Genomic DNA, 14,929 nt, shown 5'->3' on the forward strand with positions numbered 1-14,929 from the left:
AATGAAAATGGTCCAATTGGAGTGTTCTATGGCTCACTCTTCCCAGATGATCCAACTGCCCAGCCACAGTGTGCTAAGTGGGAACTCAGTGGTGGGGGAGGGTGGTAATGTAAAGGGACAGTTGTTCACTGTTCTTGTCTGTCCTGCCTACCCCCCTCTTCCTCTAGTGAACTTTCTTTCCTTTTAGCACCCCTCACCCCAGCCTCAAGGGTAAATTTGTAATATAGGCCTGGCCACCCCTCCTGGCCATGATGATTGGTTGGGGATCGACCTGTGACTTCAGCTGGGCCAATCAGGTCTTCCTGAGACTTTTCTGCCAGAGTAGAGAATCTCCCTGCTGTGTTGCCCCACTGGCTGATTGATGGCCGGCTTGCCTGCCACAGAAAATAAGTCTATTCCAGAGCAAAGGACAGAAGATGAAACCTGAAAGCAGAGCGCTTGCATCCAACTGTACCTGAAGCGGTGCCAATGGCTTTTTAGTAATGTGCTTGAGCTTGTTTTTGTTTGTTTGTTTCCAGAGCAATTTATTCATTCAAATCTATTAATATGCCACCAACAGTGCTCTTGTATGTATTGTGCTGATAAATAGACACTGAGAGGATTTAACAAGTTCGTCATTTAATAAGTCTGAGTTCACTTTTATTACATGGTATTATACAGTCATCTGTTGAAACAGATTTCTCTTTAATAGATTTTAGTTTTAAGAAGTCATAGGTTATGTACGTTCTGTATAAACTGGTGGGTAGTATGTTAGTTTCTTTGTTTTGATTTATAAGTCTCAACTTCATTCAAAATAAACAATATAGGCTAAAGAAAGCATAATGTCCCTTGTATAGCAGAGTATCCTATCTAATAAAAGAGTAATATGCAAATTGACGGTCATTCCAACACACAAGATAGCTGCCCCCATGTGGACACAAGATGGCCACCACAAGATGGCCAGCAGGGGAGGGCAGTTGGGAGGGACCAGGTCTGCAAGGGAGGGCAGTTGGGGGCGATCAAGCCTGCAGGGGAGGGCAGTTAGGGGTGACCAGGCTGGCAGAGGAGGGAAGTTGGGGGCGACCGGGCCCTCAGGGAAGGGCAGTTTGGGGGGACCCAGGCCTGCAGGGGAGAGCAGTTGGGGGATACCAGGCCTGCAGGGGAGGGCAGTTAGAGGCAATCAGGCTAGCAGGGAGCAGTTAGGCATCAATCAGGCTGGCAGGGAAGTGGTTGGGGGATGATCAGGCTGGCAGGCAGAAGCGGTTAGGGGCAATCAGGCAGGCAGGAAGGCAAGCTGTTGGGAGCCAGCAGTCCTGGATTGTGAGAGGGATGTCCGACTGCCCGTTTAGGCCCTATCCTACAGTAGGATCGGGCCTAAACGGGCAGTCGGACATCCCTCGAGGGGTCCCAGATTGGAGAGGGTGCAGGCTGGGCTGAGGGACACACACCCCCGTGCACGAATTTTGTGCATCGGGCCTCTAGTTGTTTCTATAATTTGGAGCTTTCTGAAAGGACAGGTTCAGGCCTGATGCAGCTGTAAAAAGATTACTTAATGAATCAACTATGGAAATTGTACAAAATGTTAACGTTTATAGCTTAAACTGCACTATGTTACTAATTGCTATTCAAACTAAAAAACCTGGTTCTGTAACCTCAAGAAGGTGGCACGGGCACACAACCATGCCTTCTTGTATTGTGGGTGTGTCAGTACATATTTCAACAGAAACTTTGGCTTTAGGAATGAGTCACAAGCATTTAAAATAATGGCTTTCATCATCATTTTAAGTATACGGTAGGGGAAAGTGTACTTTAATTAAATACACATTATACCAGTGATGCTGGCAAGGTTGAAAGTTACTCCTAATGTTGATAACTATAAAAATCAGTTTGTACATGACAAGACAATGAGAGAAATAAGCAATCCCTTTGAAATGAATTCTTAAAATTAAAAACAATGTTTAGTGGGTCGTACCAATTGTATGCATTTTATGACAATAACATGCACAGATTGAGCCTCCAAGGGCTCTCTTTATTAGCCTAAACGAAATGAGCATTACTTTATTCATGGCAGGTAATGAACTTAAAAAAAAAAGGTCAATTATACACTTACCTCTTAGGATAAACTATCCGAGGGTGTACAGATTTAACACCACCATTAAAGCTGGTTGCAAAAGGAAGAGAGAATTAAATAAAACATTTCCCCACCTTGGGAGTGAAATCTTTCATTTGATATTATAACCAGCAAATGCCATTCATTAATTAACTCAAAAAATGGAAGGGAGGGCCCCACAAACAAGCTAGTTGAGCAGCCGACCAAAACACATGACAGTTTTAAAACGGAAGGTTATGTATTATATATTACAAAGTCTCAACTAGGCAGTGTCAGAAGACATCCCTTTCTTTGCTTGCTTTGTGATCATACCCCTTGGAAGTAGTAGGGTCTCGAGGCACTCAGCTTCTTTTTCTCGGCAGCTTTTAAAATCTGAAAAGAGCACATCTGTGTTTCGTCCACACGCATCATGGCTCCTGCATCGCCAAACTGTCCACAGTAATGGGGTGCAGAAAACAGTGACCAACTGCCTCTTTGCAAAAAATTTCTATCCATTTCCAACCACCTGTTGGGCTTTACATATAAGATCCAAATCAAGCTTATGGAAAAATTCGGCAACCACCTCTGCACCAAATGTCAAGGACACTCCTGTCATGTTCACCCCAGCCTAAGACATCTTTGTTGGGGTTAGACCACAAAAGATCACAAAGAAGACCTCGATCTTGTCCATCAGTTGGTCACACAATTCACCAAATCTGCCCCATAGATTGCAGATCTGGTGGTAAACCTCCATGACAGCAAAATAGTTTCTCATCCACGATGGCTGCTATCAGTAAACAGTTAAAGCAGACTGTGAAAGTTTTCCATAGTTCAATGTTATATCTTCTTTTACATTCATCATAAAATCCGTAAATGCTATTGATGCTGGCGCACTTGTGGTCTTGGGGTATTTGACTTTGTATGCGAGTAAGAGGCAGATAGTCTCCAGTGACCGCTTCCTCCGTCCACATAGTCCCCCAAACAAGTAGTTGCTTTCTGGCGGGAAACCACCCTCCTCAAAAAGGTCTAAGCAAATTGTAGTATTGCCTATGGATATCACCGCATATTTTGAGTGGTGCTTCAAGTTCTAGCAGGATAGGCTGACTGAGAAAGATCTCTGGGGGTTTTAAGTGCAGTCCTCTGATTTCATTCTCCTGTAGCTGGACATTCTTACTAGGCTTGGACCTTCTCACTCCAGCAGCCTTTGGATGATGCTATGTTGAGTTTTTCTGTATCCACCATCCCTTTCCCACCACCGACCCTCTTGACCCTCTGGGCTCCGCTCAGGGACTCATGCCCCCATTTCCAAGCTATACACACAGTGGGTCACCCTCAACTGCCCACTCTCCTCCTCTTCCCATTGGAACCAAGAGAAGAAAAATAAATGGCCTTAAGCTAGTTTCATTTGCAACTAAAAGTAGGGTGAACAGTGGAGGCTGAAGGATTTCTGGGATGCGAGATTTTCTGGGCTAACACCTGGACAGTCCCAAGTGAACCCAGACAGTTGATTACCCTAATACCAGGGGCAACCACAGAGGCTGCAGTCTAGACAGAGGCTTTTGCAGTAGTTCAGTCAAGAGATGAAACGGGCCTGAACTTGTAGTTGATGAGGAAAATCAGGGATGGATTTGAGAAGTACTTGGGAAATAGAATAGGCAAGACTGGATGATCAGATGTAAGAAATGAGAATTCTTGAATGCCTCTCAGGTTTCCAGCAAGGGCAATTTACTGATGATAGTGCCACCAATGAAATTTTAGGGAGGGGAAACAGGTTGTGTTTCTGGTCCTTGGGTGACCATCTATTAAAATGTCCAGGAGGATAGGCAAGTCTGATGCTTGGATAAAATATAGGCTGGATGTTTTGATTTGATTTTGTTTTGTTCTGAGCATATAACAACTATAGGAATGGGTGAGATCTTTAAGAATGGGTACAATGAGAAGAGCAGCAGTGGGCTAAGATAGAAACTTGAGACTAAGGATGGGATTTTGGGAGGTAGACATAAGAAGAGACAGAGGAGGGGAAAAATGAGAGTGATGTTATAAAGATGTTAGTACAGCCCTCGCTGGTTTTCTCAGTGAATAGAGCATCGGCCTGCAGAATGAAGAGTCCCGGGTTCAATTCTGGTCAAGGCCACATACCTTGGTGTGCAGGAAGCAACCAATTGACGTGTTTCTCTCACACCCATGTCTGTCTCTGTCTTCTCTCTTCCACTCTCCCTAAACAAACAAACAAACAAACAAACAAACAAACAATAGAAAAATATCCTTAGGTGAGAACAAAAAACAAAGACAAACAAAAAGAGGGTAGTACAGACAGGAGAGTTTACAGAAGAGAATGACTCATATGTTAGAGGGGACCTGGAGGCAGAGACTAAAGGGTTCCACTGAACTTGGAAATTAGGTATTCACTGGCCATTTTATTGAGAAAAATCAGTTTAATTACATAGGTGGGAGGAAAAGCCAGATTGCAGCCAATCGAGAAGATGGGAGGTGGGGAAAAGAAGACACGGAAGGTGGACCACTCTTTGGAACATTTTAATAAAGAAGAGAAGAGGATTAGGGACTTGGGGAATAGCTGGAAGACTTGGCTTTGAACCATAGGTTGCTTCTCAGCCTGAGCATCTGATGGAAGATACTCAGATGAGTGTGATGGAGACATTTGGATGTGGGAAGTTTTAAGGATTCAGGCCAAATGGTCCCAACATTTTATTTTATGGAGAAGGCAGGATTTTTTTGCATGATCGGAAGGAGATAAATAGGAGGGTTTGAGGTGGGTGATAAAGGTTTGGGATGGAGGAGTTGAATAATCCTAATAAAAGGATTGTGAAATACCATTGGGGCTCAACAAAGATTAGAAATACTACTGCCAAAAAATACCTTAGAATAAAATTTGTTAAAAAAAAAAAAGAAATACTACTACTGCCAGTTTGTCTCCACTAATTTATTCTCCTTGTTCAGTCTAATCTTTATGAAAACAAAGATTATCATGTCAAGACCTTGTTTTAAAATTTCTACCAACTCCCTCCTTTTGTTTATATAATCAATACAAACTCTTACACTTTGGACCCAAACTTCCTTTCTAGCCTCATTAGCATTCTCCTTCCCATATTCCCATCACAAAGATCTGTGATATCCCAGAAATCTTTAGAACTTAGAATTTGGATCCACTGTTGTTTTTGCTGCTGAGAATATCTTTCCCTATTCTTATGAACAAATTTCTACTCATCCTTCAAGGCCCAACTGATTTATTGCCTCCTCTGTGCAACCTTTTTTGACCCATTAAGTTAGAGCAGCTTCTTATAATAGCACTTACCACATTGTATAGTGATTTATCTGTTTACCTCTTATTGCCCACCCCACCCCCACTCCCACTATCCTGGAAAATCATTGTCTTTTCTGGGTTTATGCTAGGACACACTTAGCATAGTGCGAGCAGGAGCTACAATATTCTGAGTAGAAGCTCAACAAATGAATAAATTCGTCTGTCCTGCTTCTAAAAAAGCAAATGTTCTGTTATTGAAATGGAATGTTTGAGCGGACTAGTTTAATTTTTTGTATTATGTTTTATGAGATCTTCTTATAGGGCAGTGGTCAGCAAACCACGGCTCGTGAGCCACATGTGGCTCTTTGGCCCCTTGAGTGTTCTAATGCCACTTCTTTAAAATAGACTCGCCCAGGCTGAAAACCGACTTCTGCGCATGGGCCACGAAGTTTCAATCGTACTGTATGTGCACACCCGCACGTGGTATTTTGTGGAAGAGCCACACTCACGGGGCCAAAGAGCCGCATGTGGCTCGCGAGCCACAGTTTGCCGACCACTGTTATAGGGCATTGAGATCTTCTTTGTTGAAGAACTTTGCTCATTTAATTCTATTAATTGCCTATATACAAAATACCTTTCTATATTCACTTTTCCTTAAAAATTCTTCCCAGTCCTGCTGATGAGTCAGCAGCTGAAGTATCAGGAAGTGAATCTTTAAATATCTTTTAAATACCTATAATTATACACAGCAAACCCACATACCCTTCTCTGACCCCATGCTCCAGACTTTGGTTCTTTTCCTCTTGATTTTCAATTCAAGAAGGAAAATGTAGAATGACGTGGGGTCGAGATGGCAAAAAGCAACCAAAAGTGAATTGCTCTCCTTTCTCAAATTTGTATAAAATGTAAAACTAGAAGAAATGTTAACAATTACTAGTCTAAATCTTTTTTAAATAATAGATTATTTTTTTTATGGAAACATGACCAGAAGTCATAAAGGTCCTCAGGTTGTTCAGCAAATTAATGGCAGTCAGACTAGAACCTACATTTCCTGAGTCCAAGGCATGTGTTCTTTCTCTTAATTTATACTGACTACTTATGAAAAATGCAGGGTTTTTTTTAAAGTGTATCAAATATGCCTTGGATTTCTGCAAGCTTCCATTTCCTTATATGTAAAATGGGGATAATAATAATAACAACCTCATGGTTGGTTGTGAGAATTAAGTGAATTAATAGGTACAAAATGCTGAGAACAATACCTGACCAAAGTAAGTGACTGCAATTTGTTATTGTTTATTCTTAGTTAAGGTCTAGGCCATGACACTCTTGATTACTGAAGGACTTATTTGCCTTACTGGATTAATTTTCCCCAAAGTTATTTTGTTTTTCTCCCCCTATTCAAACAATGCTACAAGTATAAAGACAGTCCATTTGCTGGGATGTCTGAATGACCTCCGTGTATGAAATTAGCATCTGTACTTTTTAATTGTAGGATCCTGTATAACTTTCTTATCTTCTCCGAGCTTCAGTTCATCATCTGTGGGATAGGGTAAAAGAACATCTACTGTCCTTTAAGAGTTGTTGTGAGGCCTAGAATGAGAGAACAGATGCAGAGTGCCAGCCTAGTGTCATGGTTGGGTCCTTCCTTTCCCCAGCGCCTCACACAAATGTCTCGTAATATCGACAGATGTTACATGACCCATATTGATGTCAGATCTACAAGGGTCTATTTTAGAACCAATCCATCTAATGCTTTGGCCAGTGGGAAAAAAATACATTGGCCTTTTGAAGGTTAAAGGTAGCAACGCTCTGTTGCACACATGCAGGATGCTCGGAGTGCAGTTCTCCAAAAGGATGTTTGTTTCCTGACACACTGTAAGGCCCCTTTATGAATTTTAACATATCCAAGTACAAGCTGTACTATATATGTTTACATTTTGAAAATATAAATTGGCTTTTTATTGACATCTATTTTAGAAGGAAACTTTATATCATAACTAGTGCTAGTTCTAGTTTTCCCAATACAGTTGGCCCTTGAACAACACGGGGGTTAGGGGTGCTGACACCCCAGCAGTTGAAAATCTGTGTATGACTTTTGACTCCTCAAAAACTTAGTATGCATGGGGGAATTGGTTCGAGAACCTACTATGGATACCCAAATCCGTGGATGCCCAAGTTCCCTATATAAAATGGAGTGTATCAATGTATAGTCAGCATCTACAGATTCCCAACCACAGCTCAAAAAGTACAGGCATTTATTGAAAAAAAAATCCCCGTTATAAGTGGACCCGCGCAGTTCAGAGTCAATGGTACATAAATTTGTGTACTATCTAAATCTCACATGTCAATTTTTAAGGTTATCCTTACCCTCATCTTAGGTGACATTAATAACCAGGTAGGTACCACCGGCCACATCTGTTCAGTGAGTGACTGACTACCTTAGACCTGCCCCAACATAGCAACTTGTGGATCCAGTGTCCTTGTGATATCACATGGTGAATGTCCTTTATCAGATTTAAGGTCTTTTATAGGAGGGAGCTCTTGCTTCTGTCACTAAGCAGTGTGTGTGTAGAATGGGCAGGGGGAGGAGGGTGGACTTGGAGGCCAGAAGTAACAACTGGCACATAGCTGTCTCAGCTGCACATTTCTTAGATTCCCAAACTCAAGATCTTACCATTAAGTAACTCAACCACTTAAATTACTTGCTTTCATGATAGAATAGATTATCTAGGAGTACAGAAATGTTTCATACGTAAAATTAATAATTCTCAGTGATACCTAAAACTTTAACTTCCACTCCTTTAGCTAAGCATTGCTTTCTCCATAGTTCTATTTTATAGGGCCAATGGTTTTCTATGGACTTGTATATTAAGCCATTAGCATTTTTAGGATGAACTTATTTGAACTTTCATTTTCTTCCAGGGCAGAGAAAATACTAGTTTCTTTAAAAACTGATAGTGGAGGTGAGGGTTCCTGAGACCAACTGAACATGTTTGCCCAGGGCTAGCCTGCAGTTGAACAACCTTTAATAGATGTGAATGACTCAGATAAGGAGATAGTCAGTGGAGAAACAAAAGGGCTCTTCTGAAGACAGAGGTTATTAGCGATTGGCAGTGGTAAAGGGGTAGAGGAGCAAGTAAAATAGAACTGTTCTCTGAAAAACAAGCTAAAGGTGATAGTCACACCGGGTTGTACGGAGACGGATAGAACTGATCGTGGGACCAGGTTCTGCAGTCAGAGCTGTAAGCTAAAGGTTTGCAAACTTGGGCATAGGGAAGGAAGGAGGGAGAAATACTCAAGACTGACTACCTAGCTTTACATAAGGTGGCTTATAATGACTACCCATATGTATATGTGTATTTTGCCAATGAGAAGCTGATCACTGCCAAAACCGGTTTGGCTCAGTGGATGGAGCGTCGGCCTGCGGACTGAAGGGTCCCAGGTTCGATTCCGGTCAGGGGCATGTGACTTGGTTGCGGGCACATCCCCAGTGGGAGGTGTGCAAGAGGCAACTGATCGATGTTTCTCTCTCATCGATGTTTCTGGCTGTCTGTCCCTCTTCCTTCCTCTCTGTGGAAAATCAATAAAATATATTTAAAAAAGGGAAAAAAAAAAAAAAAAAAAAAAAAAAAGAAGAAGCTGATCACTGCTCATAGCCAGGAGAGTTGAAAGGCCATGTGACATGCTCCCATCATTACCTGCAGGTCTGAGCTCCTTGTTCCTGACATTAAGTGTAACATATCATCTGCCATGATTGCTTACATAGTCTACCCATTTTGGCCTCATTAACCTTCCTCTCTTCACCTTGTTTTAAACTCAATGCTACCCAACCCCATCTACCATCCCCCATGCAATTGTCTTCCACTGAAAGCCACAAGAACTTCTCATAGTTTGGCCTGTGCCAGAGAAAGTGTTTGTCAGTTGTTGCCTATTTTTTATGGTGAAAGTGTCTAAATTCTTCAGTCCTTTCCTAGAAAGAATGAAGTGACTATCACTTGCTCCTACCCTTTGTAGTGAGTACTGGTTATCAGAAGCAGAGGCCACCTCTGCCCAGTCCGTAACCAGGTGCTCACTGGCTGTTTTTCCCTTTTTGGATGAAGTTGTCTTTCCTTCATCTCCATGGGAATCCCAGCCCTAGGGACAGGAGTTGAGGAGGAGGCTGGGCACCTTCAGCAAACGCTTGGTGACTATGAGTCATTGTGAGTCTAATGACCTTCCCATTTGTTATCTGTTGCCATGGTCACTGCTGGGTCTCAACATGGAAAACAGCCCTCCACACATTGGGAATCCTTATGTCACTCCCTGACAACCTCCACTGACTTCCTGTTTCTTGTGGGACAAACAGGTAGTATGGGAGACACTCTGCACACTAGCTTTTGAGCTCCCTTTTCTCCTCTGTCATTTCCTCCTAAGACTTCATTCGAATGCTTAAAGGGTTTCTTCTCTGAAGACCCAGGTCAAACATCACCTCCCTGATAAGCCTTCTCATGTGGAGCTCTTTCTTCTGGGCTATCATAGCACTGGGCATTCCCCTGAATTATGTGGCATGTTTCACATGGTGATGTAATTATTCGCTATATGTCTGTGATTCCTACCCTCCTCGCTTGAGACTGTAAGCTTCTCATGGGCTGATGTGTGTCTGATTTGAGTGTCATCAGAGTCTGCATTCAACACCTGGCTCTCAGCAGGTGCTCAGAAAGTGTTAAATGAAGGAATGAAGGAAAAGGAGAAGAGAACTGGTCTTCTTTTCATTTGTTCAGCCAAACACACGTAGGATGACACAATGAGGCACTGACCCAGGACAGAGATCAATGGTGCTTTAATGAAACGTCTTTCAAATCTGTGAACATGTTAGCTGTGAAACAAATGCTTTTATTCTTTCCATAGGACAGATTTCCAAACAATGATCACAGTGTTTAGGTGAATCAGATGCTGGACAGATGAGTAGCCAAGAATTTTATAAAATAACAAGATCCCATCAACTACGTATCAAATTTTACTAAGACATCAAGAGAATATATGTTTATAGTTACACAGCTAAAAAACAAGACATCATTACAGCAATCAAGTCCACAAAACTGGAAAAAAAAAGGCTGTATGACAAAAAGGCCTTTCATAAGCTATTAAATGAGCATACATGATAGACAAACCAATTTTATATTTGAAGCAGCTTATAGCACCAACACGTTGGCAGACAAGTAGAGGGGTGGGCCCTTAGCCCGAGGCATCTGAGGGCGGGAAGGGATCTCAGCCGCCATCTAAAACAAGCCCCTTGTTTTACAGATGGCAAGTGGAGGCCCGGGGAGATGAAGTGCCTTGTCCAAAGCCATAGGACACAGGGACACAGGACACAGGACTGGCTAGAAAACTAAGCCACCCAGCTTTAGGTAAGTGCTCTATTTTAGCATACATATAATTCTATTGATTTAATGTACTTTTTCCTGTTAACAGATACACCATAAAAGAAGTCAATACAATTCATAACATAGTCTGTATTCTATTTATTTTATTGAGAAAGGACTGGCATGTAGTGTAATTCACTTCTTAGACCTAGGCATTCTTAAATCAAAATTGGGGAGAGTCACTCAGACAACACTATTGTAATTGGAAATCAGTTGAAAAGAGGCATCTGAAGAGAAAATTGGGCACATCTCTCATTACCTAAACTAACCTATGTCTCAAAATCATCGGTACAATTCTTTTTCTGATAGTTTAAAAATCAGTCAAGTACAAAAATAGTCCAAATAAAGAGAAAGCAAATCACGCCTTTCCTTTAAAAGATAAGGATGGCACTTTTTATTTTAATAAAGTAAGGAAATATAAAAACCGGATTCTTTTTAGAAAAAAAAGTACTTACAATCTATAACTTGGGAACCATCTGGTATATAAAGTGTTTTCTCTCTAGAAAATACTTTGGAGTCATGACATTTTGTCTAGCATGCCTTGCCATGATCCTGAGCCCTTAACTGGACAGATTTATGATGAATGAATGAAGATATAAGAATAAAAAAAAGATAACTGTTAACAGAAGCAGCATCAAAGCAGAGTGAACATGTTTAAATGGCTTCATAGATAGGAAGCCAAGAAGCTGCATGTATATATGTGATTGTGTGTCATTATAGTGGCAGTCGGAAAAATAACACACACTGGGCATTTGTCCATCATCATAAACCAGCTGCTGCAGAACAGTTGAACTGTGGCTTCATAAGTAGAATAAAGCCTGATAAATAAAAGTGACTTCTGCATATCATATATATGTATACATATATTATATTTTCTTACATAGACGTCTAGCTATAAGTAAGTCAGCATTTAGCTACAATTTCCCCCACTTGGGTCCAGCATTGAAGGATTTGATTTCACTTTTCTTGAACAGGCCCTCTACCTAGTTAGGAAGTTATGTGACAATTATACTTATGGCTCTTATGCCTGGCCAGCAAAAATAAAATAAAATCTCCTGGGGCCTCAATTCCATTCCTTATCATTACAAGCATATGAACAAGTATATAGCAAAATATATTTGTTTTCTGTTAGGTAAAAGAACATGTTTTAGTATTGAAGAATAAACTATGCCTGCTACCAAAATTGTGCACACACCTGTATAATAAACACAATTTCATGAAAATACTTTAACAAGACGTATTATAAATATTTAAAGAAACAGTGTTCTGAAACTACCAGAAAAATGTACTTATTAAAAAAAAAAATATCTCCTTAAGTGAAGCATTAAATGTAAAGTTGTCTTTTTAGTGTACATTTCAAAGTTCACTGTTGGAAAGGTGAACCCTTCTCCCTCCTAGACAGGTGGCTATCACTTACTTGGGAACTGGTCATGTTGCAGAACCAAGCTCCAGATGACACAGAGGTGTAGGGCTGTGGCGAGGTTCACATGGTCTTAGAAAAACGAGGGCAGTTCACTATGCTGAGTAGACAGGTGGCGTGGAGAAATACTGAACATATTTGAGCAGTTTAAAAAATAGTCCTGCATTTGTTTATCCACAATTACCATAATAAAGCCCAGACATTCGATTTTGAAAGGGGCTTGCATGGTAGAGCAAGATTGCACCGAACTAGGAAAAATCCGTTGCAAATAATTCCTTCTTGGGGTTGGGTCCTTTTTTGAGAATATGTTTATAATCCTTCATTAGTAGTTATTTTGAATGAACTAAAGATGAATTAAAATATCAAAGGCCAAGGGTATGGTTTGGGCCCTTAAGTGATCATTTAATAATAATAAAAAAAGAACCTCTCCTCCCCTTTGACAAAGTTAACATACTCTCTGGTTATAGGAGATTCCTTTTTTGGGATCCCCACTGGACACTGTGAGGATGTGAAGGGCTACATTTGTGCCCAGAGGAAAATCAAGGAACCCAATGCCCTGCGGCTGGAACCCTCGGGCCGGGTCATATGCTATTGAATCCACGTCTCCTGGATGGTTTGTGGACAAGGTAGGGATGACACTGCAGATGTTTGAAAAGAGCTTGTGTCTTAATACCGTTATGTTTTTTGTATGTTCAGTTCCCACCATGTTCCCCACCCTGGAGCTGGGGAGGTGAACATGACCTCTGCAAAGAGATGTTCTGGCAGGAGAGGAAAGAGAAAAGAAGGCAGGGCAGTGAGAAAAAGAGGAGCCACGTCACACAGTCCGATCAGGAATAGCAGCTGGTTTTCAAACATTCCTGTTCCTCTCTCTGCCAGGCTCCTGAGCACTCTGTCTGTCCATTCCCACCATGAGGGTGGCAATGCTCCCCCCTGGGCACACCTACCCAGAGCCCTCCGCTTCTCTAGACTCAGGATCACTGAAGCCCGAAAGGCCTCTTGTGAATGAATACCTCACATTATAAAAGGGCGTTCAGGTCACTTTAAAATTTTTAATTGGCACAGTTTATTGTAGCCGAAGAGGGTCAGCAAGAGATGACTTCATTACTTGATGGCAATGAATACAACCTTTAGGATGGCCTTTAGTTTTTGTACAATAACTATATAAAAAGAATTTCTTATTCTACTTACACATAGCTTAAGATAAAGGGATAACTTCTGGAGCTGAGGGACTGATGGTATGGAGAGACATTTTAATAAGCAAATAAGCTTTTATATGTGTATATACAAAGGCATGTATATATATCTATATACACAAAACACTCCTCATCCGTATACCCTGTACAGGTTGGTGCAACCCTATTAAGAACACATTATAATATAATGGTTTAAGGACTTAAGTTATTCTTGGCATTTTAATCTAGACAGGGGCTTAGGTAATTTAGGTCTTGACATAAATGGATCATTCATATATTTGAAAGCATATCTTTGTGTTTTTTAAAAGGCCCAGACTGACTTTCGCTAAGCAGCAACCCAATATGACACCATGGTTACCAAATGGAAAACAAGATTGTTACTTTGTATTAGATCAGTAAAGGGTATTTCAGAGAAAGGCCAACTTGGAAAATAAAGACTTCGGAGTCTATTATTCCATGTTAAGAGCATTTTAGTTTTTAGCAGTGGTTACCAAATAAGCTAAAGGTAATTCTCTTCAAGGAGCTGCTCATAATTTGATTTGTTGAAGGAACGGATTCACTCTTCCTCTATAAGATGATGCATGTTTTCTTGTCCTTGAAAGGGTTTTCTGAGGTTGGTATCCCCATCAGCAGAGGGTCATTCCTGGCATGCTCCTCACAGTAGGACATGAGATCGGCTGATGCCTTTGATACCTAACATGCAGACAAACAAGAAAAGGAATGCTTTATTTACAAACTGGAAAAAAAAAAAAAGTGTTTGAAGGCTCATGCATTGGGTGGAAGACTGTTAGAGAACAATGTCAGTCGCAGATTACTCGTTAAAGGGGGAAAGGTACATTTACATGGTGAAATCTGGCATATAAGCCTTCCTTAATCAAGGGATAAAACTGACATCATCTGCCTCCTACTGTGAACACTGACATATCACCAGCTAGCTAGTGTTCCGCCAAATCATTTAACTGGAATCTAATCACCGGCAAACAATTCCATCTCGATGAGGGCCACTCTGCAGAGAGTGGCCTGGATTCTTCATGAATGAACGGTGTGTTAGGTAATACTAGTTTTCTCAGCGGATCCTGAGTGTTACCACTGGACGGCCGTCATGTAGGAGAATGTTCTTGTACTTTGGTGATGTATTTAGGGGTGATGAGTCACGATGTCTGCCAATAACTTTTAAGTGGTTCAAAGAAAAAAATTATATGTATTTTGTGAGTATGTGTGTGCAGGGACAGAAAAAGAGAGGGCAAAATGCTAACAATGGATGAATCCTGGTAAAGAGTACATGGTGTTTGCTATTACAACTCTTCCCTAGATTTGACATTTCTCAAAATAAAAAGTTGGGGGAGGTAAGAAAAAAAAAAGAATCAATGGAAGGTTGTATCTTAGTTTCTATCTCCCCCCTCCCCACCCCCAAAATCGATTAGGATGCAGAACACAGTTAAAAAACCAAATTATGGGTTTAGAGCCAAATACTACTGGAGTTTCAAGATTTACTGATTGGGCTTGGGGAAGTAAAAAATTTGAGACAAAGCCAGCATGGGACGATGCAGGGCCTCGCTCTGGCTCGAGTTAAAAATGGAAAAT

The 14,929-nt window shown here is 41.1% G+C and overlaps 1 protein-coding gene and 1 pseudogene across 3 annotated transcripts in view; both read right to left on the minus strand.

Moving 5' to 3' along the window:
• Nucleotides 1–1,457: 1,457 nt before the first annotated feature.
• On the minus strand, nucleotides 1,458–12,164 carry LOC308241063 (serine/threonine-protein phosphatase PP1-gamma catalytic subunit B-like; annotated as a pseudogene). The gene is made up of 5 exons: nucleotides 12,150–12,164; nucleotides 9,326–9,464; nucleotides 6,810–6,867; nucleotides 2,402–3,282; nucleotides 1,458–1,513 (listed from the first exon to the last, which is right to left on the minus strand). The product of its transcript is annotated as a serine/threonine-protein phosphatase PP1-gamma catalytic subunit B-like (transcript).
• Nucleotides 10,134–14,929, minus strand: part of GNG12 (G protein subunit gamma 12) — a 121,275-nt gene continuing 116,479 nt past the window's right edge. For both annotated transcript variants that reach the window (XM_080656217.1, XM_080656218.1), the window contains one exon: nucleotides 10,134–14,038. In XM_080656217.1, the coding sequence (XP_080512343.1) occupies nucleotides 13,913–14,038 (126 nt within the window). In that variant the 3' untranslated portion in view covers nucleotides 10,134–13,912. The remainder of the gene's footprint in view (nucleotides 14,039–14,929) is intronic.

The sequence above is a fragment of the Plecotus auritus genome (assembly GCF_963455305.1).
Source record: "Plecotus auritus genome assembly, chromosome: 2".
NCBI lineage: Eukaryota > Metazoa > Chordata > Mammalia > Chiroptera > Vespertilionidae > Plecotus > Plecotus auritus.